The sequence below is a fragment of the Drosophila ficusphila genome, unplaced genomic scaffold (assembly GCF_018152265.1).
Source record: "Drosophila ficusphila isolate 14025-0441.05 unplaced genomic scaffold, ASM1815226v1 contig_198, whole genome shotgun sequence".
NCBI lineage: Eukaryota > Metazoa > Arthropoda > Insecta > Diptera > Drosophilidae > Drosophila > Drosophila ficusphila.
The window spans coordinates 11,250,442-11,275,283 of record NW_025064092.1 but is presented as its reverse complement, the minus strand read 5'-3'; the positions used below and the strand labels follow the sequence as shown (position 1 = coordinate 11,275,283).

Sequence of the window (24,842 nt, the reverse complement as noted above, 5' to 3'; positions counted from 1 at the left end):
CCATTTCATTAAACGAGGTTGGAGCCCCGGCTTAAGCTTTTTATACACTTTCCAAAAATATTCCGAACTCAGCCATTAAGATGCACTCTATCAATTTTCCGGTTTAAGCATATGTTTAATAGGTGTTATTTTACGTCGTTTTGAACATATCTTTTATGTGTAATACATATTGTTTGGGATCGTTTTCGGTATCTTATCAAAAAATTCAATTCACTTTTGTTTTTTACTATTATCTAGGTTTAAAGTATTGTTTATGCTTTGAATTTCGCTACCAAGACAAATCTGTGTGTATTTATAATAAATATTTCAATTAACTAATGCGCTTTAAAATTATATGTATAGACATGTATTTATATGTATATTATGCAATAGGACCCTTAAGTTCTACGTAAAGATCAGTTGGGGCTGCGGCCCAAAGGCGGCACAACCAGTAATGTGGGAACTAAATCAGGAATTCAGGAGTCCTCGAATTCTGGATTTCAGAAATTTATAAGTTCATTAATTCAGGAATTCAGGAAAGGTTCGGTCTCGGGATCGTAATCAATCTTCGGGATCGAAAACAAGCCCCTCCTCGGTTCCGCTCGCTGTCTTTTATCCTTGCGATCCTAGATCAACCTGGGGCGTCGTTTCGGAATATTCAGTTGTTTCTTGGTGGTGGTGGCGCAGGCGGTCCTGAGCGGTGCTCAGATCTGCGGACGCGTCCAGAGCTCGCTCAGATCCTTCTTCAGCTTGCCCAGCTCTGCAAAAAGGGATTGGGTTGGACTTAATCCCCCGGTGAGTTTTCTTCCCCGCGCCCAGGATGCACCCGACTTACCCAGCTGGGCCGAGAGGACTCCTCCGTTGCGGAATCCCAGGTCGAAGCGCGGCTGCACTCCCAACTGGCTCGCTGAGGCGGATCCGGAGTTCCGAAACGCAGTGCCACTGGATTACGGAATTACGGCATTACGGGGTTACGTGATTACGAGATAACGAGAATACGATATTACGATATTGCAATAATACGATATTATTGGTATGGATATGGAAGGGGGGTTCTGGAGACCCACCTGTAGGGATGCTTCAGGCAGCCGTACACCTCGCGGTAGCGTCCGTAAAGAGTTCCGTAGGAGACGCCCAGGACTCGGGCGGCCTTCTTCATCTCGAGTCTCTTGTTCTTGATGGCGTCCAACACCTGCGAAGGAATACAATATACAAATGTAATATAATATATAATATAATAATATAATATAATATTTAATATAATATATAATATAATATAATATATATATAGGAGATCTATAAGTGGCAGTAGTGTAACCACTTACCCGCTTGGTGAAGGGTTCCTCCCAGAACTGCGGACGCCGCCCCTTGGCCAGGTAGTCGTCCATCTTGATCACGTCCTGCCACTGGGAGAGCTCCTCGTTCGTCAGCCGCAGCTCGGCGGCATCGTAGTCCTCCAGCTTGATGTCGGGATAGTCGGCGGAGCTGCCTGCTGCCTCCTGGCTTCCGCTTCCGTTACCGCTTCCGCCTCCGTTTCCGCTTCCATTTCCGCTTCCGGATGAGACTGCTGAGGCACTCGCCACCGCGGCGGCAGCGGCTGCAACGGCGACGGCAGCGGTGGCAGCGGCACTTGCCACGGCACTCGGAGCAAACTCGTGGGCCATCAGGATGCCGTGCTCGTTAATCAAGTACGACGACCCAGAACCAGATGCGGATGCGGATGCGGATGCGGATGCGGATGAGGATGCGGATGCAGATGCAGATGTGGACGCGCCCCTTCCCTCGGCAGCCACGCCCCCCTCGAACTTGCAGGCGAAGCTGTCCGGGATGAGGATGGTGGGGCGGGGCGACTCCGCTCCGCTCTCCGCCAGCTGCTCGCCCTCCTCCTCCTCCGCCGGCGGCTGCTGCTCCTCCTTGGGGCTCCCCAGCTCCGCCTCCTCCTCCGCGGACTTCTCGTACAGCCTGGAATGGCCGGAGTGGCTGGAGTGGCGCAACTTGCCGTGCCGCTCGCGCCGATCGCCGTTCTTCTCCAGCTTCTTGGAGGCGCCGCTGCCGCTGGTGGAGATCAGCTTCGGCTGGGACTCGTCGCCCACTTCCGGCTCCTGTTTGCTGGACGCCTTGCCGGCTGGAGCGGGACTGCCAGCTGGCTCTGGGTGCGGGGTGGACCACTCCTGGCCAGACACCGAGTCCTGGTCCCCGAACTCCGGCTGGTGGAGCAGTTGCTGCTGCTGCTGGTGCTGCTGCTGCTGCAGGTGGCGGAGGCGCTGGCGCTGTTTGGGGGGGCAGGCGGCGGGCGAGGGCAGCGGCGCCTCCTCCGGGAAGTGGCGCCCCGTCTCCATGAAGCCGCGCTGGGCGGGCTCCAGGTGGGCAGCGTACTGGGCGAGCTTGCGCCTGATAGAGAAGCGGGATAAACGAGAGTTCGGCTTCAGAAACTGGTGACAAGCAAGTCCTAACCACTAGGGACTCAAATGGGAGGAAGTGGTGTCATGGCACTGATGTGCCCACCCCCAGTTAAAAGGACAAGGAAGCTACTGGTTTCTGGTTGGGAACCTACACATTGAACACGTCGTAGGCGTCGTCGAGGGGCGGGCGACCCCGCTTGCGTTTGGGGCCCAGGAAGTGCTCCACGGGGGCGGCGCCCTCGAGGGCTCCAGTTCCCGCGCAGCTCCCGGAGGCTCCTGGCAACGGCGTCCTCCCAGGAAGGCGCCCCAGCACCCCCTCCACTCCGCTGGGGGATCCTCCCCGGGCATCCCTGTCCAGGATCGCGGAGCCGTGCAGGTGGAGCGGCGGACCCGCCGGCGATTGCTGCTGCTGCTGCTGCTGCTGCTGCTGCTGCTGGTGATGCTGCTGGTGCTGGAGGATGAGGTCCTGGGCGTAGCTCTCGGCCAAACTGCGCGGCGGCGAGCGGAACTCGGAGGAGGCCATTTGGGGGGCGGCGCCTCCTCGTCGTCGCGCCAGGTCACCTCGGCCAGGCCCTTGATCTTGAGGTCGTCCGCGGTCTTCAGCAGCGAGGGAAGGCTGGCCTGCGAAGGCGGAGAAGGTTACAGGATCTCCCTATTATGTTAGTTGGAAACGGAAGAGTGTTCCCCCCCCCCTTTCTTTTCAATGAGTCATTGATTACTGGTCACTGGTCACTAATTACTGATCACTGATTACTGATCACTGATTACTGATCACTGATTACTGATTACTGATCACTGATTACTGATCACTGATTACTGATTACTGATTACTGATCACTGATCACTAATTACTGATTACTGATCACTGATTACGGATTACTGATTACTCAATACTGAATACTGAACACTAATAACTGATTAGGGTTACTGATTGACATCCCCCGAGCTCCCACTTACGTGCTCCACGTTGATCTCGCCCTTGTACATGAACTCGATGAGGCACTTGACCTCCGCGAAGGTGACGTCCTTCATGATGATGATCGGGTCGCGCTCGCTGGCGTAGTTGGAGAGCACCGCGTCGAAGAAGGTGCTGCAGGCGCAGAGGACCACGCGGTGGGCGCGGATGAGCTGGCCCTCGCAGGCCAGGGTCACGTCGCAGAAGCAGCCGCGGTCCAGGAGCTGCGAGAACATGGTCTGCAGGTTGCTGTGGTGGTACTTCCACCGCAGGCAGTACTGCTGCGGCAGCATGGTGGCCCCGCCTGCTCCTCCGCCTCCGTCTTCGCCTTCGCCTTCGCTGTCCTGGTGGCGCCTCCTCGTTCGCTGCTTCCCGTTGGTCTAGATCTAGAAAGGAGCAACTACGGCTGGTCAGTGGCTCTCTTATGCAGAGGGTATTATAATTTCAGTCAGAAGACACCCAATTGAAATTAAATATAGTTGCCAAAGGAAAGATCGAAAAATCTATATAAAATGTCACAAGCATCGAGAGCTATTCCAATCCAAAATCTAAAATCATTAAGAAAAGTAATGGTACTTTAAGTGCTGGTTTTGGGACATTATCCGAAAGAAACATTATCTGAAAAAGCCCAGTTTTTATCTATATACTCTATATTCAAAAAATCGTCATCATATATAGTTATATGTTGCAGTTCCGAATGTTTCTTGAGTTGGGTGGGATAATTTTAGCACCGTTGAGAACACTTATCTCGTTTCTGATTAACAAAAGGTTTTTTAAGGACTTGATTGTATGCGAACAACCTCTTGTTGACCTTTTTACGCTGATTTCGAATTAAATTCATGGCAACTTTTTCAGGCAAATAATCGAAATTCCAGCTCTATTTAAACGTCTCTGGATCGGAAAAACCAGAGTCCTGCCAGCTTTATGGCCATGTAGCTATTCCCTGCATCAAAGAGGCGCCGATGACTTCGGGGTTGGGTAAAAAATTGGATGGACGTTCGCTAGTTTTTCTGCCAGAACGCAGCACCATAAAAACGTTATTCCCCGTGTCGATTTTATTATTTTTTGTAATACACATAAAACATTTTCATAATTTGTTGCTTTCTTTTATTTGCAGACTTTTATACTACGCAAATATTGTGCAAAAGGTACAACTTTTTTGTTTGTCCCCCTATATACTTCTATATATATTCGCATTTATGTGTGGCTTGCTTTAATACATATGTATACATGCATCGGTAAATATTGCACTTGGTGTACATGCATATTTACTTGTACAATATAAGTTGACGCTTAATAAAAACAACATTTCCCCCACCGCCCAGCTTCTGTGAAAATTTACTTGAACGCCAAGAGCAGGAGAACAAAAAGAGCAACTATCAACTCTCTGTCGATTGTCGATTTACAAAGACTTGTCGAAATTTTCAAATTATCAAATCATATTAGTATGATTATAACAGTGGCGGATCCACGGGGGGGGAAATTAGGGAAATTTCCCCCCTTGGAACCACAGAACCTGAAAATTTTACTTGTTTGCTATGGTTGACTTTTCAAATATTACCGCTTTGTTTACCTAAAAATTGGGATGGATAATTTTTGTTTTATAATTTGTACTGTATTTCTCTCGCAATAATAAGTTTGAACCCCAAATCGAAGAATAAGTTCAATTTCCCCCTCCAAGAATCGTCTCTGGATCCGCCACTGATTATAAGTACATTTTCGTATGTATAGTTAATTATACATACATATGTATGTACATATGTGTAATGATTATTTGTTTTTACATATTTTACTCGTATTTCTTATATACATCCGCTTGAGTTTTACTTAAAGTAAAAAATCTTATAAGATTGAAGTAAAGTTTTTTTGGCCATGTTGGCACCACCAGAATTTTTCGGTTGGACTTATTAGATCCTTTTTTATTATCCCCACCCAATGCAAGGATGTTCCTTAAAAAGTAGTGAAGAAAAACGCAATGTCCGGCACTCAAGGACTGGAATTTGAGTTCGGTTTCTGTTTTAGTTCCCAGCTCGCCCTCCCAGATACGAGCACATAGACAAGAGTTAAAAAAAGGGTTTTTGATCCCAATCTCCTTCATCCCCTCACACCAGCACACAGTCACAGTCACACTCACACAAGCACACACACACACATAAACACCCACACGCTCGAAGCCCTACAAATTTAAGTTCCTTAAAATAAAAAACGCTACAGCACACAGACACGCAAAAATGGGGAGTGCATGGGTGGGCGGTTGGAGTGCTGAGTGCTGAGTGCTGAGTGGGGGGCGGGGGGGTGGTGACTGGTGAGTGGGGAGTGGGAAGGGGGTTGGCATGAAAAATACATGTTTGATTGTAGTATATTTTTCCCGCCAAGCAGTTCAAACACACAAGACCCCCTTTTCTTTTGGGTTTTCTCATGGAAAATATATTTTTCAGTTTTTATCACATTTTTCTTCTTCTTGGATTTCGTTTTTTCTCCACTGCTTTCAAGTCAAGGCAGAGGGATGGAGGGAGGGGGGTAAGGAGGGGGACGCAAAAAGGTTGCGAGCGGAAAAATAAAAATAAAAAAAGACATTACAACGACTGCGACGTTAGAGAGAAGAAAAAAAATAAATAAAAACACAAAAAGCTGGCAGAACGAAGGGAAAATAAAGAAAAGCAGGGTACAAAAAATGAAAAAAAAAAACATAACGACCGTTTCTCGTTTTATTTGTTTTTTTTTTTCTTCTTTTTGCAGTTTTTACCCCCGCCCCTGGTCTTTATTATTATTTTCAGTTTCTGTCTCTCCCCATTTACTTTTCTTTCTTATTTCGCCCCATGTTTCTCTGCTACTTTTTAAGCTGTAATTTTTTACTTTACGTTTTTTATGTTTTCGGCGTTCCTTGCTCTTTTTTGTATTTTATCCTTTTTTTAATATCGATTTTCATGTCAACTTAAATGAAAGGTACACAGTTTTCCATAAAAAAAGCAGAATGTAAAAAAAGGAGAGTGTGGAATTTATGTGTGGACCTGACATCCATGTGTGTGTGTGTGTGTGTGTGTGTGTGTTGGTAATGCTTTTCCGCTTTACCTTGCTGTCTCTTTTTAATATTAATTTTTTTACACACTCACTCATGGCTATAGATTTTCCCCATTTCCTTTGTGAAAATGCTTGGCAGGGACACAACTCTAAGATACACGGAGAAATACATACGTGTGTATGTGTGTGTATGTAGTTCGTTTAGCATTTTCCTGCTATTTTCCGGACGGTGTATGATTTATGGATGGATGTGGTAAATGCTATCATTGTTAATGGAGAACTTAATCGTTTCATTTGCATAGCTGAGCAATGCAAACACTTTTGAATTAGCGCATATTTTTGGCAGCCGAAACCGATCACAAAGGATATTATACGTTTACAACAAAATACATTTTCAATTCGGCTCTGAAAATCACAGACAAGATCGAAAGGCCAATGCAATCGACTAACTATTCGGAAACGCTGATATTGCGATTTAAAATAAAGTAAATAAGGGTATATTGATTTGCTATGGAGCAGCAGAAGCCCGGATATATGTAATGTCCCTTCACCGATTGCCCCTGCGGTAAGTAGAGCCAGCGACCAAAATGGATAATCCCTTGGACATAAGCCGCTATCGAAATTAACTCAAACGACGGCACAAACGAAATTGGTTTTACTTCACTGGGCTGAAAAAATAAAAGGCAACCGTAACCGCATTATCAATTGCATTAAGGCACCGACAGGTGCAGGGCATCGAGTACATAGCATTGCAATCCGTACATAAAGGTGGCTATTTATGAAAACGTTCTATACATTATACATACATCCCGTTCCCACCGACAACAATTTTCTTTCTTTCGTTATTTTTTAGCTTATTCTCCGCCATTTTCTACCCTTGCATAATGCGAGTATGCTACTCTTCCACTCAGAAGTAACTGCAAATCAGTTCGATTTATACATACTTCAAGAAGTAAAAAGTCGAGACGAGCAGGACTCTACGTATGTAAAGAATCAATTTCGAGTTATGCTTTCGAATTGCAAACTACGAAATCACGAATATTCCTTGCTGAAGTGAGGTTTCAAGTTTGAAGGCTTCAGATCGAACTGCAGGGTATGCGGACTTCGGCTTGCCGCAGCTCACTTCCTCCTTGTTTTTGCTGAGGTCACTTTTCTGCTTCGTATAATTTTTTAACATTGTTGACGCCGCTGCTCCTGATTTTTTGCGTCGAGTTCTGGCTCCTTGTTTTTCACATTTTAATCAGTTTTTTTAACGTAAAGCAAAAAATGTATATAAATTTATGCTCTGGCAAGGGAAGCTCGGAGGTTCGGAGGAGGGTTAAACCTGTTTGCGAATGGAACTTGACGAAAAATACGTAGAGTGCTGCAATTAATTTTCTTTTGGTTATACATACGTCCCATTACTTAAAAAATGGCAAGTAAACGAAAAATATTTGAGGAATATAGAAAAAGTTGGTGCCTCTGCAACCATCCAGAAATGAAAAGTCGTCCATATGCACAAATGATGCGTAAGAAAAGACAAAACCTCCAAATCAAGGCGAGTCTTCAGTGTCGAGCATACCCTTGCACCTGTTTACTTTACAGGGTGTGTAGAATCCAAATAAACGAGACCGAAAGGAGACCAAGTAAAACGAATAAGCAGCTATCTGCTCCCGCTTCAAGTTAGAAGAAAAAGCTCAAAAAACCAAACATCAACAAAAAATGAATTAATAAAAAATGTGCAAAGAATTTGTATTCAGAAGCAATTCAAAGGAAAACCCAATGCGTTCTTTTGATTCTTGCTTTCTTGGCAAATTGGTAGATGTATCTTTTTCGGGACTGCTTATGTATTAACAGAAACATATATACATAATTGTGCTTCCAGATTTCTATTAATTTTTGCTGTGGCAATTCAAACAAACACACTTGAACCCTGATCTCCCATAGTTTTTTCCAAGTTCTTTTTTATTATTTTCTATTTTTTCAAAAAAGGTATTGAAAAAGGAGTAATATGCTTCAACGAAAGTTTTAAATAACTATCAACAACAAGCGTAGAGTGTTTATATTAAACATTAGACCCATAGTTAAACAAAGTTGGTAATGGGAAACCAACAATTGTTTGTGGAATAAAATTGCGTTCATATTTCGCAGTTGCTGTAAGTTTTGTCTTCAAACAAACGCCGAAATACACATCAGATTTCTAAGGAACAACAGACGGAAACGACTAATGTATTAGTTCGCCAAAATAATTAGTATAGAGAAAAATATAAACTTCAATACGTATTTAAAATATTCTTAGCTTAAAGCCCTTGTAGGGGAATGCGATAAACTAGCGCTGATCAAAATACGATATTACAAAAAGATATAGATACAACCCCGGACAATACATATAGTATGTGGCATTAGATCTCACAAGCGGTGCACCTCATAAATGTCTTAGCCCGATAAATCCATCAGGCAGATGGGCCCTAAATCAATCCGAGGTCTAGCCAAAGAGCTATAAAAAGGTGCGTAGATCTGGAAACCTTTTCCAGGGAAAAGGCCAAAGGAGCCGAGAGCGCGAACCGATGATCAATGGTCTGGAGCATGTGGCCAAGAGAGATGGGCCAACTCGGAGTGGGAAATGGGAGTGGAGGTGGAAGTGGAAGTGTGGAAGAGTCTGCCGAGGAAATTCCCTTTTTCTTGGCCTTCCCACCTTGTTAGCTGATAATACTTTGATGCTGCTTCTCTGCTCGGTTCTCTTGCTAGAAAATCCACACAAAAAGCTGGCTGGCTAAAACAGCATTGAAAACAAACAAAAAAGCAAAAAAGCAAAAGGCGAATAAAACAAAACCGAAAGGAAGGCGAGCGGGCAGCACAAATTGCAAGCAGGAAAAAGGAAAAGCTGTTTTGCACAATCTTGGAAGGGAAAAGGGGAAAGGAGAGAACTCTTAAAGGAAGTTTCTTGCTAGTTGCTGCACTGAAATAAGACATTTGCAGTTGAAATTGTTTCTACTGTAAAAATAGCTTTAGGTAAATGTGTGTAGAAGTAACTGTCAAATTACATTCAGTTAATCAAGTCATACATTTATATGTATGTATCCACATTCCGCCTTATAAATATAGCTGTTGTCAAATTGAAAACCTTTTCTTAGTGTGTAGAGCTAGCAGCTACCATTTCTGCACCTAAGCTCTTTTTATTCTATTTCATTTTTTTGCCTTTGTTGGCGGTTCATAAAAACGGAGGAGAAGCTGCATGTACAAATAGAAGATGTAAGATACTGGAGGAAAAACTCACTTGCCGAAGGAAAAAAGAACATTCATCAAGAAAACTGTCGACGTTTTTTGTATTTGGTATCTGTATCTTTTAGCCGGTGCCCATGTACTGTATCTGTAAATAAGTTAGCCTCCGTCGCGAGTTCCAACTCATATTACTGTCTTGTTTACTGCCTTTGCTTCTTGGTACCAACATCGGTACATCGGTACATGGCGTTCCCCCTCCCCCTCCCCCATTGAACCATTTATTTATTTTGGTGTTCGGTATTAATTCGGCCTGCTCGTTCCTTCTCATTTTTTATCTTATGTAAACTTTGCGACTATTCCTGTTTTTTTTGTGGAAGAGTGTGCAAAATGCCAACGACCAAAATACAAGTAGGTAGGAAAAATCGGTAAGGGCACGGTTTACCTAGTTGGACAAAAAGTGAAACATGCAAACTTGCACTACAAAAAGATAACCAAAAGCTGCTGCTAAACAGTTTTGGTTTACGACATTTCAGATTTTTGCATTAATAAATTCGTATATTTAAACTAACTGTAAAAGTCACTCTTCGAAATTTATTTGAAATGAGAAATATTTTAATCAACTAAAAAAGATTACAGCAGACTTTTCATAGTTCCAAGCCCCACTGCAACGTAATTGGGGGTATTGAATATAAATACAGGGAAGAGAAGAAAAAATCTTCGATGATATGTAAATGGAGCAAAAACATAAAATGAGAAAAGCAAAGAGTGTTTCCAATTTTCTTGGATACCCTTTGCATTATTATAATAATAATATTTTTGAGTCTGTTTTTCAATACGCACATTATTAGCGGGTTGTAATAATTAAATAAGAGTTCCTCGTTACTTCTGGTTTGGTGTGTGTATGAATATAGGGTTTTTACTGTACATGTACATACTTCTATTCTGTTTTTTCTACCTTCTTACCTGCCGAAAGCGGAAAAAGTTCGTTCGTTCATTTCGTTACAGTTTTCTTTGGCCACCTTTTTTAACTTTTAGTTTTTTCTGCCTTTACCAAGTGCGCAAAAAAAATAAGGAGGAAAATGGGGGAAAACAGAGAAAAGCGGACAGGCTTACACCGAGCAACAGTAAAACGAGCGGGTTTTTTCCTTTTCTTTTTTAGTGGAGAAGTTTGGGGGTTTTTTTGCAGGCAAATAAATTAAATGCTTGACTTTATTTCGCCCAGCAATGTTCCCTTTGTTTCAATATTTTTCTTGCCTTTCTCTGGATATACTTTTGGGTTTTTGCTTGTATTTCCCATTTGTCCGCATCGGTTTTTGTATCCTCTTTTCGGCTTTTACCGTTTTACCTTTTTGGGGCATGATAAGTACATAGTTCGTTTTGTTTTGTTAGATGGAATGCCAATATAATGGAAAATTTCGTAAATTCTTTTTGGTCGGAGGGGGAAATGTTACGTAAGAAAACGCTTGACAAAAAAATAATATATTTTTATATAATACAAAAGAACATTTTTAAAACACTCCTTGCAAAGACATTTTATTAGTAACATACATATATACATATAAGCTACTGATACAGACAGAAATCCCTTTATTTTCCTTCCAAACTGTTATAAACATCGAAAAAATTGCTGAATTGATTATGAATACGAATGACAAAATCGTTTTTAGCTTTTATTTATAAGTTTCACCTTGCTATCAAAATTCCAGTTTTTTTTTGTTTGTTTATATTATCCTTTTTTCGCTACGTCTTAAAGATTTTTATTTTGATTGTCTTGCCACCCGAACACACACAAAAAATACAAAAATAAATATATATTTCTGGACGTGTTTGTTTCTCTTTTCATTTTTCGAATTTGCCGTCTGCAAAGCAGTCTTCTGTTTGTTTGTTTTTAATTATAAATATAAGCTGATATCAGAGAACGTAGCGAAAAAATCGCAATGGAAAAAATGGCAGCAAAACAAAACTTAGCCCTTCAGAAACAATGGCAAATATACACACATACAAATAAAAACCCCGTTTGAAATCTTAACAAATATGTAGAGTTAAATGCCTTAGAAAAAAAATCAGTTTAGTAATTGCGAATTTACTAGGGAGCACGCAGGGGAAAGTAATCAGAATTACATATGTTTGTACATACATACATATGTAGATATGTATAAACAATAGCTGGATGTGAATTTGCCCAAGGAGAGCAATTTAAACCGTTTTTTTTCAACAAGAGCAGTTGACATTTTGGATGCTGTTTATTTATATGTGCCTATGTACAGTGGTGCTCATAGACTTAAGCCACTGCAACTACCATAGACTGTTTTCTTAATAACTTTTTTGAAGATATTTATTTTGGCGTGAAATTTTTTGCATTTTGCAACATTGTTATTTAAGCAGCTGATCACAGTAAAAAATGACAAGTAGGAATTCGGGGGTTCCCAAAAAATTGACTAAATTGCCAAAAGGAGCATTCCGATCTGCTCATATACTTAAGCCACCTTAAACTTTAATCGTCAAACTTGTGATTTTTCCGGGAAAGTTGTGCTATTTATTTTCTAAACTGAAATATTGAATACTAAATACGTTTCCCAAAACAATTTGATCGCTATGGCTAAAAATAAAAATACAAATCCGGCCGAAAGAAAGCTAATATGGGAATATTACGAAAAAAACACAAGTATTCTACAAATATGTAAGACTTTACATTTTTCGCGTGGCAAAGTCAGAAATGCCATTGCATTTTATAAGAAACATGGAACCTGGGAAAATATTCCACGTGAAAAGCCCAGAAAAACCACTTTAAACGACGATAGACGGATTGCCAAAATCAGTAAAGCCGATCCGTTCTTGACATCGACGCAAATCAGAGGTCAAATGGTGGCAGATTATGGCGTGAATGTGTCAGCTCAGACCATAAGAAGACGGTTAAATGAATTCGGGTTATATGGACGCATTGCCCAAAAAAAACCATTGCTGTCCAAAAAAAATGTTAAAGCGCGCCTTCAATTCGCCAGAGAGCATTTTCAAAAAGGTCCCAATTTTTGGAACATGATTGTTTGGAGCGACGAATCCAAGTTTAATGTCTTTGGGAGTGATGGTAAACCATATGTACGACGTCCTCCCAACAAACAATTGGACCCCAAATACACGAAGAAGACCGTTAAACACGGGGGCGCTTCGATTATGGTCTGGGGCTGTTTCACCGCATCGGGCGTAGGTCCCCTAGTGAAGATAGAAGGCATTATGAACGGCGAAATGTACAGGGACATCCTTATTAACAATTTATCTGGAGAATATGCCGATAATTTGCCACTTGCCTGGATATTTCAACAGGACAACGACCCGAAGCACACCAGCAAGATAGTCAAGTCGTGGTTTAGCCAAGTGAAAATCAAAGTTTTGCAATGGCCACCGCAGAGTCCCGACTTGAATCCTATAGAGAACTTGTGGGGAATTCTTAAACAAGTCGTTGGCCAAAAAAAACCAGCAAATAAAAACGATTTGTGGCGAGTTTTGCAGAAAGAGTGGAAGAAAATCACCCCTCAACAGTGCGCACGTCTTGTGGGTTCAATGCCAAAGCGTTGCTCCGCTGTTCTTAAGCAGAAAGGTCACCCCACTCAATATTAAAGTAAATTTATTAAAATTATAAGGAATATTGGGCAAATTTTAACTTTTTCAACCATTTTCTTCCAGGTGGCTTAAGTATGTGAGCAGGACATTTTGGAGATGGTCTCATATTTTTTAAGTTTTTCGTTAAATATATATTTTTATAACTTGGTTATTCTTCGATTAGAACACTGATATATAGAACTAATGTGACACAAATAATTGGAGCTGTGAAATAAAAACTTTTCTTAATTTTCGTTTAAATTCTTGGTTGAAGTCTTGTGGCTTAAGTCTATGAGCACCACTGTATATACATATGTATGTATTTTTAAAAAAAGTAAGTCAAACTTTTGGATAGATGATATTAACAAAACCTTTAGGAAATAGAAGGGGGCGTGACACTAACGATGCATTTGCCATTATTTTTGTTTGCTATCGGTTTGTTTTGTTTTTCGACAATGAACTTGAAATTTCGAACACGCGCTCACATGTAATTGAAATGTTGGTGGGCGGGGGCGCAGGGGAGGTGGGCAGGTCAGTGGAGGTCGGTGGGGAGCAAGAGAGCAAAGAAGAGCGTACTCACGCAAACACAAATACAGAATCCAGGGCAGGATTTAAAGTCGAATTTTGGGAAGACTTGTTGATTTCAAAGTGGACGAATTCTATAAACGCTTTGGATATGGGATTGTTTGAGTCGAGGATAATATTTTCTCTTGAGCAATTTTTTGAGGTGCCTCACTTCTGGCAGGAGTAACGGGAAAAAGGAAGGAAGCGGTCTTCCTTTATGCAAAGAAGCCCCCTCTCGAAAAATGTGCCCGCCCCAGCACAACCGCACGCGGCTCTCTCCCCTTCTCTCTTCCCCCTTCCCTTCCACGCTTTTTGTGCCGTTTTTTGCGCAGGCGAATGCCGCTGTGAAAACAAAAAATCTGGTAAAACAGCGGACAAAAACAAAAGGCCAGATAAAAACGCTCGAACGCTATTTGCAATTTAATTTTTTGTTTGTATAATTAATGTTGTAAAAATTAATTGCAATACAAAAAAGAGAACTAAGAGTAATATGCAAATTGCTTTTGTCGTGAAGGCGGAAATGCCTCTCTCAACAAAAAAGCAAAAAAAACAATACAAAAAGTCAATAAAAAGGCGAAAAAAAGCGAAAATAACAACCTAACGAGTTAAGCTATACAGCCTTGGTCAAATTTTGTTGAGTTTTTACACAGGCCGCACAAAAACTTAATTATCCACCTTAGATAAAAAAAATTCAAATTCACTGGTCTATGAATTATATTGATGGTTTTTTTCCTGTTTTTTTTTTTGTGTATTGACAACAGTAAACATTAAATAAATAAAAAAAATAACTGCTTTACAATATTTACGTCGTAACGTCAACAAAACCGGAACATTTCAACCAAAAAGAAGGAATTATTATCATAATTTTTGGTTCTCATATCTTTTTTAACAAAAACTTAAAGAACACATAAAGATGGAAACACACAAAGTTTTTTAATAAAATAGATAGAGAGGCGATTAAAAAAGATAACACAATAACATCACACACTTTTTGATTTAAAACTAAAACTAAAATGACGCATTTTTGCGAGGCTATTCAGCATGTGAAACAAATAATTTTTTTCTCACCTTTTTATGACGTCTTGCGGATTTTTTGTTTGGTTTTTTGTTTTGTTATTGGAATTAAACACACGGTGCAGATCTCGGCGAAAAATTCCTTCATTCATACAATTTCTGATTCGCCATTTCCATTCATTTTGCGTCACAGTAAAAAAATTCAAATCGCGCGCTTTCTAATGCTAAGCACTTAAACTAAAAGAATTGTTTATCACCAAACACGAAATTGTCAAAAAGGTTATTTATCACAAAATAGCCTGCAAAAATTAAGTTTTAATGAAAGACTATTGTTAATTTAAATGTAATGTTTTTGTTAATATTTTCCAAATTTTCAGCGCGATGCGAATGCTAGCTGAACGAACACACCTCAAAGCTGACGAATTTGCTAGTGAAAAAGCTTCTTGCTCAGGCTTAAATAGACTTTTGTTATCAACAATGTTGCAAACACTTTTGTTTGTTGCGCTCTCTCAGTGGGAAGAGAACACCTTCCACAACGTGTTCTTTTTCGCTTCCTTGGTAAGCAAAGAATTCATTCCCGATGCAGGAAAGTCTTAATTTCTTTTTAGACAGATGAAAAAAATTAGTATGATTGTTAAGAAGTATATCTAATGCGTCTGAAAAATCAAAGTTTTTTAATTGACCTTTTTTAGAAATACAAATTCTAACAAATAAAAGTGCGCACTTGAATCAGTTGGGAATTGTCAAACGTTTTTTAAATATTGCACCATATACATATTACTTTAATGGAAATGCAGCATTTTAGGACGCTTGGTTTTTTTCAATGTGTTCTCAAACTTCAGACTGGGAAGAGTTGCACAGTCCATTCTCACTTCGGGCGAATCGAGTGAGAGAGCAGCCAGCAACATGTTGCAGCAACATACTATATCTTCCGCACCTAAGGTCGTTAACTTTGACGAATATTTTACAATTGTGTCTTACTCTTTAAAGATAAATAAGATGAATAAAAACCGCGAGCTAAAATATATAAAAAAAATTTAATACAGAATTATTGTTAAAGAGATTAAACAAAATTTTAACTTTCATTTTGAACAATACAATTCAAGCCAAAACGGTTTTTTGGGGTTGCCAGATTGCCTCGAAAGCTCTTTTGGTAAATTTTGTTTACGTCGTTACGAGTGTCATTATTTTTTGTGGAACAATCCGTGGACGCTAGACAAGAGATACCGATACCTTTTGGGGGGCCTTATCACAGTGTTTCGGGTCAGGGGTTATCGAATTCGCCTATCAGTGAAGGCGTTTTGATCTCGGCATCGAACGGCGTTTTATTTTGCCTTTGCAGCAGTTTCATGTCAAACGTAGCCGAGTGAGTGCACAAATCTATAATTTGTACAGCATTGGTTTGATAAACACACATTCTTAGACCCGAAAATGCCGCTGACGCACTCTAGACTGGCACAAAACCTTCGATTTTGCATTGGTCGGACCCTGTACACCAAAGTTAACAACCCAGTTAACTCCGCCTCGAAAAAGCTGAGGGGAGCTTTAACTCGCGTCGGCGACCAAAATCGGCAATCGGCATTATTCTCCGCGATCAGAAGATATTCGGAAAGCAAGCAGAGCACTTCAAAGGTGAGCTAGCCAAACAGAAAAACCGTATTATTAAATTAAATTTGCTCCTAATTGGGCGACTAAGTCGTGTTATCGAAAAAAGTAATCGGAATCCGAGTTGATCCAGTGTTTGTCCTTTTCTTTTTGCAGACTCGGTTTGTTTACCGGGTGCTGCCATGTGCTCTTCGCTTTCGAGCCATGTGTTTTCTTTTTCGTTTAAATTGCTACCCTTTCTTCAAGCATTATCACTATAGGAGGGACTTCGTCGAGTAGACATTACCTATCTGAACAATTAGGGTTAGCTTCTGTGTGAAAGGGTCTTCCCATCCTTGCAAATTTATAGCTTAAAAGTTGTTGTTCGGAGCGAACAATTTATTAACAGACTACTGCTAATAAAATCAGATATTTTCTATAATTTATGAAGATTTGTTCAAACGAAACACTCGTAAACATGGTTTCTTTATTAGCAAACTTAATTCAAAGTACATTAGGGTATTTTTGAGCTGCCCTCGCAAAATGCGACTTAGTAAGAGTTCTTCTCGCTATCTCAACCTTAAACTAGTTTGGTTTGGGCCTACTCGAATTTCTGCCTATTGGGACCCTCAATTCTGTATTTTGATATTTGCACTACCTACACATAAGATCTGATCTGAATTGAATGGGGAGGTATATATGTATATACCTACTAATTGAGAGTGGTACATTCAATATGGATTCAAAGATCTGAGCTGTACGATATGTTCCGATCTCTGCGAAGTACGTCATTCGCCACGGGGGGTCTTATCTCCCTTGCTAACGGTAACCTGACCTCCTGACCCCCACCGATAGACCCGCCGTGGGGGGTACTCCCTCCGAGAAGTGCGATGGTGATGGTGATGGTGCCATTCGCATGTGGTCGCATATTAATAGCCAATCTAATCGAGGATGGAGAGCCTGTCGAGCGGTTGCTATGGTGCATCCAGGGTTAATCTCCGCCAGGCGATAGCTTCGCCTTCCGCCGCCGCCTTATCAGCGAAACTTTTCCGATGCTATTTGAACCCAGTGAACCTGTTTATTTACCATTTTTCTCGCGGGAACATAAATATTTTTGTTGTTTCGAATGAAATGTCCGAGAAGGTTTCCAGCCGGGGATCGTTTTCCCCAGCCCGCACAAACCTGAAGATCGCGACAGTGAACGCATCGCGTTGCATTGAAGTACCCACAAACAGTACCCACTACATATATTCCACTTCATCGGAATCCCAACAGACCATGGCCGACCAGAAAATGCTGCAGACCCCCTGGAGGAGGGCGACCCGGAGCTGGCCGACCTGATCAAGAAGGAGAAGGAGCGCCAGCGCGAGGGCCTCGAGATGATCGCCAGCGAGAACTTCACCTCGGTGGCCGTCCTGGAGAGCCTGAGCTCCTGCCTCACCAACAAGTACTCCGAGGGTTATCCCGGCAAGCGGTGAGTCGCAATAGGAGTTCTGGTTGGAACACAAAGTAACCCCCGGTTCATTTTCCCACTGGCAGATACTACGGCGGCAACGAGTTCGTCGACTGCGTGGAGCTGTTGGCCCAGAAACGCGGTCGCGAGCTCTTCAACCTGGACGAGGACAAGTGGGGCGTCAACGTGCAGCCGTACTCCGGATCCCCGGCCAACCTGGCCGTCTACACCGGCGTGTGCCGACCCCACGACAGGATCATGGGACTGGACCTGCCCGACGGCGGACACCTGACGCACGGCTTCTTCACGCCCACCAAGAAGATATCGGCCACGTCGATCTTCTTCGAGAGCATGCCCTACAAGGTGAACCCGGCGACGGGCATCATCGACTACGACAAGCTGGCGGAGGCGGCCAAGACGTTCCGGCCGCAGATCATCATTGCCGGCATCTCGTGCTACTCCAGGCTGCTGGACTACGCCCGGTTCCGCCAGATCTGCGACGACGTGGGCGCCTACCTGATGGCGGACATGGCCCACGTGGCGGGCATCGTGGCCGCGGGACTGATTCCCTCGCCGTTCGAGTACGCCGACATCGTGACCACCACCACGCACAAGACGCTCCGGGGGCCGCGCGCCGGGGTGATCTTCTTCCGCAAGGGCGTGCGCAGCACCAAGGCCAGCGGCGAGAAGGTGCTCTACGACCTGGAGGAGCGCATCAACCAGGCGGTGTTCCCCTCGCTCCAAGGCGGGCCCCACAACAACGCCGTGGCCGGGATCGCCACTGCCTTCCGGCAGGCCAAGACCGAGCAGTTCAAGGCCTACCAGACGCAGGTGCTCGCCAACGCCAAGGTCCTCTGCGACGGCCTCATCTCGCGCGGCTACCAGGTGGCCACCGGCGGCACCGACGTCCACCTGGTGCTGGTGGATGTCCGCAAGGCGGGCCTCACCGGCGCCAAGGCGGAGTACGTCCTGGAGGAGGTGGGCATCGCCTGCAACAAGAACACCGTGCCCGGGGACAAGTCGGCCCTGAACCCCTCGGGCATCCGGCTGGGCACGCCCGCCCTGACCACTCGCGGCCTGGTCGCGAAGGACATCGAGCAGGTGGTGGCCTTCATCGACGCCGCACTCAAGGCGGGCGCCCAGGCCGCCAAGCTGGCCGCCAGTCCCAAGCTGGCCGACTACCACAAGACGCTGGCCGAGAACGCGGAGATCAAGGCCCAGGTGGAGGAGCTCCGCCAGTCCGTGGCCCAGTTCAGCAGGAAGTTCCCGCTGCCCGGCTTGGAGACCCTCTAGGAACCCGCTCCACACTTTTTAACTGCCCTTTTTACGTGCACCCTCGAAAGTACCAATAAAATGCTAGTAACTAAGTCTTTAACTACTTCTGCGTCTTTGTCCGGGCGAGGTGGATGTCCTAAGGATGTCCCAAGGATGTCCATCAACTACAAAATCTTCACAGGATAAAGTCAGACTTTGAAAAATATATTTAACCACCAAATGAGAGCTGCTTAAAACTTCTTGCTACCTAAAACAGCACACCTATGGGCACAAATAAACAACAGTGATTAGGTCTTAATAGGTGCTCCTAATCGCTTACTATTTTAAAGATAACTAGAGATAACTCTGTGAATGTCCCCCAAGGATTTCCGAATCGGAAAAGCAATCGCTTGCAATTTAAATTTATAACAACAACAATCATCTCGCTTAATTTATGTATTTGTGGCGTACCTCGAGTTAGTGGTCGGTGTATTGGATCTTGGTGAAGCCCTTGCTGGAGCAGCCCATCTCGCGGTGGAAGCGGGAGTTGTGGGTGGACAGGGACCACTTGGTCTTGAAGCTCTTCATGCAGATGAAGCACTCGTGCTCCCTGCCCTGGATCTCCGAGTGCCTGGAGGCGATGTGCCGCCGCAGCGCGTTCACCGACTTGAGGTGTCTGCAGCAGAAGCTGCAGCTCAGTGGAGCGATCCCGATGTCCTGCCCGTTCTCCTCATCGCTTCCGGCTGCTGCGGCGGAGGCGGTGCGTCGAGCCTCAGGAGCTCCTGGTCCACGAGCAGCTTCGGATCCCGGCTCCTGTTTCATGGCCACTGAAAGTACGTTGCTTGTTAATCGAAGTGCGAGCATTCGGTGATCCCTTCCCCAATATGTAAGACCCATTGAGAAGAAGAAGAAGAACAAGGCTGGAGTTTAAATGGTTTACACGTATTCTTTTATTCTCCCTCTCTTTTCTTTTTGCTCTTCTGCTTGAACCTGTCCCCTTCTGTTTCCCGTTATCCGATGATTTAATTTGATTCGTTCGTTGGTTGAGTTAATCAATCTATCGAAATCGGAATCGGTATCGAAATCTTCTGCAATACTCGTAATCGTTCGAGTCTAGGCTGGTGCATCTGGACTAGTTAATGCCCACCTGACCGGGTTGACCAGAAACTTCACATCAGCCGTAAACAAACGTTGTTTTCTTTTCTGTTTCGTTAGTTTTTCTTTTCCTCAGGATCCTAAGCAATGGCTGGGGAAAGTGTTTGGGGGTGGTGGTGGGTTTTCAAGGACGATTACGGCCGAGGAGGAAAAACGGATGCAATCCGCACATCGGGCATTTAGATTTATAACATTAACTATATATGCATACTCGTACATAGATCAGTATGTGGATCGATAAGTAATACGTATAAGTTGTTTGATTTAACTATATTATCTTTAGTGTGTATCCGTGTATGAGTTTTGAGTTTGTCTTAGAGGATGTCTAAAGGGTTTGTTCCTTTGTTTTTGGAAAATACTTTAGTCTAATACTATTGTACACGCTATGACTTCCGTTTTCACTTGGCTCGTGTGGACTAATCAACTAGGTTACATACCAAAACTAAACTACGTCCGATCGAACTGCAAGGCTTAAACTAAACTATAACTAATTTAGCTAATTTACATTCAACTGCCAACGCTCTGATGCTGAACACAGATGGCCAAAAAGCACGCTGGGTTGTTGCGGTTTTATACTATTTAAATTTGTACACAAATGGGTTTGGATTTTGGGTTTCTCTTTCTCTAAGCAAAGAACAGAGCTTGATCGGAAATGAAATCGGGCAAAGAATCTCTTCGGGGGAACACCTACGAGGTTGTTAAGTCACCCAGTTCTATATACAAGATATACTAAAATGTAAATGTTTCGAGAGGGGAATACATTTTAGGTCCCGCAACTATGCGGGCTCTTTAGGAGTAAATTAACGCGATCAATTTTGATTTACATTTAACTTAGGTGTTCTATAACCAACTTAATTCCTTGTGAGCTCTTCCCGTGATATAGGTTTACTCCTTCTATTAAGATCGATGTGTTGTGTCGGGTGTTTGTGCATATATATACATAAATGTGTGTATCAACGATTGCTAATGGCTTGTACTCTGTCTTTACGGAAAATAAGTATCTAAAGCAGGTGTTGGACTAAAATACAAGTGGTGCATGTAGATAGTACACACAGTGGTGGATACATGGCACGGCTTGGTCGGCGAGGGGATTACCAGCTCTACTCTGCGACCGATGGACCGGACCGAAAGACTGTGTCTGCTAAGGAGTCGTAATCGTAAGTGGAACTACACGAGGGCTAAACACCGAGGGCTATTCGACGGTGAGAGTAACGCGCCGTAATTGTTTTGCTTTGCATTTGAGTTGACAATTTTGGCTAGTGTTCGGGGACCTTGATAGGATAGGGTAGAATAGGTTGGTTGGCTGGCTGGCTTCTCGCTAAGCTGGACGTCATTAACTATTCCTTCCTTCCACTTATCGCTCCGACCCTGAGCCAATTTCGACGCCGGCCAGGAGCCGGTTGACGCTGATGACCACGCATCAGTTCTCCGTCTTAATGGCTACTTTCTGCTCGTGGGAGATGCGTATGTGCTCGCGCAGGCTGTACTTGTTCTTGAAATTCTTATTGCACAGGTCGCACTTGCGCGGCGGCTGTGGGGTGTGTTGGGTGCGAATATGTCTCCAAAGATTGACCGTGGTTATAACCATTTTGCAAAACTGACATTCTGTCCACTTATTATTGGGCGAATCTAAAAATATACAGAAAATAGGTTCAATCAATATAACAGTCTCTATCGATCGATTGCGCAGCTCCCTATTTCCCTTTTATTTCTTGGCAGAGCACCATTTTGGAGACATATTCGACAACCACAACACAACAACGAATGGGTAAATAAAGAGATCATTTCAAATAAAGAATAAAAGGTAACTTCTAGAGTACACATCAAAATATAAACCTTCCTCATAAACGAAATGTGGATAAAAAGAAAGTAAACACATAATATAACATCAACGATAGCTCTTCATTTACCAACAAGTTCAACTGGTTTTTGTGTTTTTTATTTAATTCATTCAGTGGCTACAAATGCCCTTTTACGATTAGTTTTATTAGAATATTTATTTAAAGCAAGGATTGTGCCTGATCTTCTGCAGCTTTTATCTTTAAAGTAGTACCAAAAAGTAATCAGTTTACATTTAAAGTACAGTAGAATCCCGATTATCCGAACATCCGATTATCCGAACATCCGATTATCCGAACATCCGATTATCCGAACATCCGATTATCCGGACTCATTCATTTTCAATTAAAGCGTTTAACTGAAAGGTTGTCTTTCATTTTATGTTTACGTTTTGTGTTGGAAATTTAAAATGTCCAAGCGAAAAAGAGTAGTGTTGTCTCTTAAAGACAAAATGAAGATATCTTCATAATATAACTTAATTGATCCGGATAATCGGTATTCTACTGTGCTACAAATCATTGCAGGATCAAAAATATTACGCACATAAACCAAAGACTTGCAGCTTTTGCATTTGTATTACTTATAATAACTAGTTTAACCACGAAATTGAACTGAAGAGCACTCGAAAGTATCAATTGCACTATTCGCACTGCCTATATTGTACATTCGGAACTTACCATTTGTCCCGCTGGCCTTGCTATCCGATTTATTTACTGGAGTCACTGACAGCGTGGTCGAGGAACCAGTCGTCGTACCGCCACCGCCCGCATCCTCCATTACTTGGCTGGAGTTCGCTCCCGTCGTCCCGCTGCCGGCGCCCAGCAATCCGGCTAGAATAGTTTCAAAAATGTAATAATTAGTCCAATTAATTTGGCCGCAACTAAACATTGGATACCCACTCATTTCAATGGCAATTTCGGCGTTGTCCGCATCCGCCTGGTACTTCTCCTCCATTTCCGACTCGGTAAGTATCTCGTACTCGGAGGAATACTGGGCCACATTCTGGGCCGCTGCGGTGGTGGCATCCTGCGACGTCTGGGGCGTGGCTCCGTCCGAAAGGCGATCGTCCACTTCGCCCACGATGTAGTCGGGTATGTCCATCTTGACGGCGCCGCGCAGGAATGTCATCTCGGCAGCTAAGTAAGGAAATCGATTTTTTATTAATATATGTAATATAAATAAAAACCTGCTGTGTATGCATTCCTCCTTCAATTAAGTAGGGAGACTTACTTTTCACAATGGTCTGCTCATCCTTGACGGCGTAGTCGACGGTTTCGGTGGTGTAGATGTTGTCGTCGTCGTCGGAGAAGGTGATCTTGCGCTTCTTGACCGAACTTGCCGTCGGCAGGGCCACCGCGTTGGTGATGGTCAGGTGTTGCGTTTGCACGGGCGTCGTCTGCTGCTGTTGCTGTTGCGATTGCTGCTGCTGCTGTTGCTGCGGGGGCGGTGCAGATTGCACTTGAATGTGCTGGATCTGGGTGGTTTGTCCGTGATGGTGGTGGTGCTGCTGCTGCTGTTGCTGCTGGACCTGCAGCTGCTGCGCGGCTGCTGCGGCAGCTGCAACCACCTGCGATTGCACCTGGCTGGCGGTGGTTGCCTGCAGCAACGTGGCCGTGGGTATTTCGATGGTTTGCGTGGCCGACTGCGCCTGGGGCACATTGGCAACCTGCTGCTGTTGCTGCTGCTGCTCGTTGACCGCGCGAATAGTGCTTGGTATGGTCTTGATCAGCTTGTGCTCGCTAATAAGTGGCGCCACCGGGAGCTGTGGCTTCTCCTTCTCCTCGGCGGTGAGTCCCTGGACGGCCAGAAGCTCAGCGGTCTGCAGGAAAGACTGCAACGCCTCCTGCTGCACATTTACTTCGCCCTGGAAAACAAATCAAAATCATTATATGGTCTCTGGAGTATATATAACATGTCGCACAATTTTAAAACAAATACACACAAAAAGAAGAACATAAAATAACTCTTTAGATGCGGTTTTTTTCTGTTTTTAGTTTTTAGAGTACTAATTGGAAGGCTAGATTCCACAGCCTTATTTAACTTGTTCGTTTTTAAGGCAAACAAAAGCCCCACTTGTGCGGCTTCGTTTCCACGGGTATCTGGCTACCCACCTGGTACATGAACTCGATGATAGAGTTGAGATCCTCAAACTTGATGAACTTAAAGATAATGACTGGATGCGGGTGGGGGTTCTCCTTGAAGATCTCTTTGAAGTATGACGAGCAGGAAGAGAGCACCACCTTGTGGGCCTTGATCCTGCGCCCATCTACACAGAGACTCACGTCCACGAAGTCGTCGTTCAGCCGGTGGTTGTCCAAGGAATAGGTGAGGTGGCGCAGGTAGTTGTTCCACCGCAGCGAGTACTGCTGGGTGGTGGCCATCGCGGCGTCCTGTTCGAGCCCCCCTGTGCCCGCCCTCTCTCTCCCTCGTTCGCTTTCCAGTCCAATCTAATCCAATCCAATTAGCGGTTTCCCGGGGGAAGCTGCCCGCAGTGGAAGCGCCCACCAAAAAAGTGGCGAATATGGAACTCCTCCGGGTTTTGGCGTTCCCTTAAACGCAGAGCTTTGTAGGCCCCTTCAGCGGATACCGATCGCTTGCCAAAAACCGACCGCACTTTTTGTTTCTCCGCTGCACGCCGTTTGTTTACGGTTCTTCTTGCACACACGGATACGAATTTTATGTTCTATGCCAAACAAAAATATTATACGCCTCCATTTTGTTTTTTGCCAATTTCGGTGCAGCTCTGCGCAGGGCTGCCACCCAGAGTGATGCCACTCGGGCCACCAGATAGCGCGTGGTAGCCTTGCCAGGTCGGCAAGGAAAG

General features: G+C 43.7%; 3 protein-coding genes across 4 annotated transcripts; 1 reads left to right on the top strand and 2 right to left on the bottom strand.

The window, feature by feature from the left end:
- Positions 1-94: 94 nt before the first annotated feature.
- Positions 95-19,587, bottom strand: LOC108092897 (broad-complex core protein isoforms 1/2/3/4/5). The gene is given in 8 exon segments (XM_017192745.2): positions 95-739; positions 815-921; positions 1,047-1,171; positions 1,305-2,370; positions 2,534-2,906; positions 2,909-3,002; positions 3,339-3,722; positions 19,496-19,587. Coding segments are annotated over 7 exon segments (2,112 nt in total). The 5' UTR covers positions 3,630-3,722; positions 19,496-19,587; the 3' UTR covers positions 95-683.
- On the top strand, positions 17,492-19,145 carry LOC108092900 (serine hydroxymethyltransferase). The gene is given in 3 exon segments (XM_017192748.2): positions 17,492-17,623; positions 17,626-17,791; positions 17,857-19,145. Coding segments are annotated over 3 exon segments (1,401 nt in total). The 5' UTR covers positions 17,492-17,595; the 3' UTR covers positions 19,064-19,145.
- On the bottom strand, positions 19,466-24,758 carry LOC108092898 (modifier of mdg4). 2 transcript variants are annotated; one of them, XM_017192746.2, is made up of 5 exons: positions 24,130-24,758; positions 23,249-23,882; positions 22,918-23,154; positions 22,696-22,848; positions 19,466-19,851 (listed from the first exon to the last, which is right to left on the bottom strand). In XM_017192746.2, exons 1-5 carry the CDS (start codon positions 24,397-24,399, stop codon positions 19,502-19,504), a joined length of 1,644 nt encoding a protein of 547 aa, XP_017048235.1. In that variant the 5' UTR covers positions 24,400-24,758; the 3' UTR covers positions 19,466-19,501. The 2 variants fall into 2 exon arrangements, with proteins under 2 accessions (XP_017048235.1, XP_017048236.1); XM_017192747.1 differs by lacking the exon at positions 19,466-19,851 and adding an exon at positions 19,957-21,808 and having other exon boundaries at positions 24,130-24,757.
- Between the last annotated feature and the right edge of the window lie 84 nt (positions 24,759-24,842).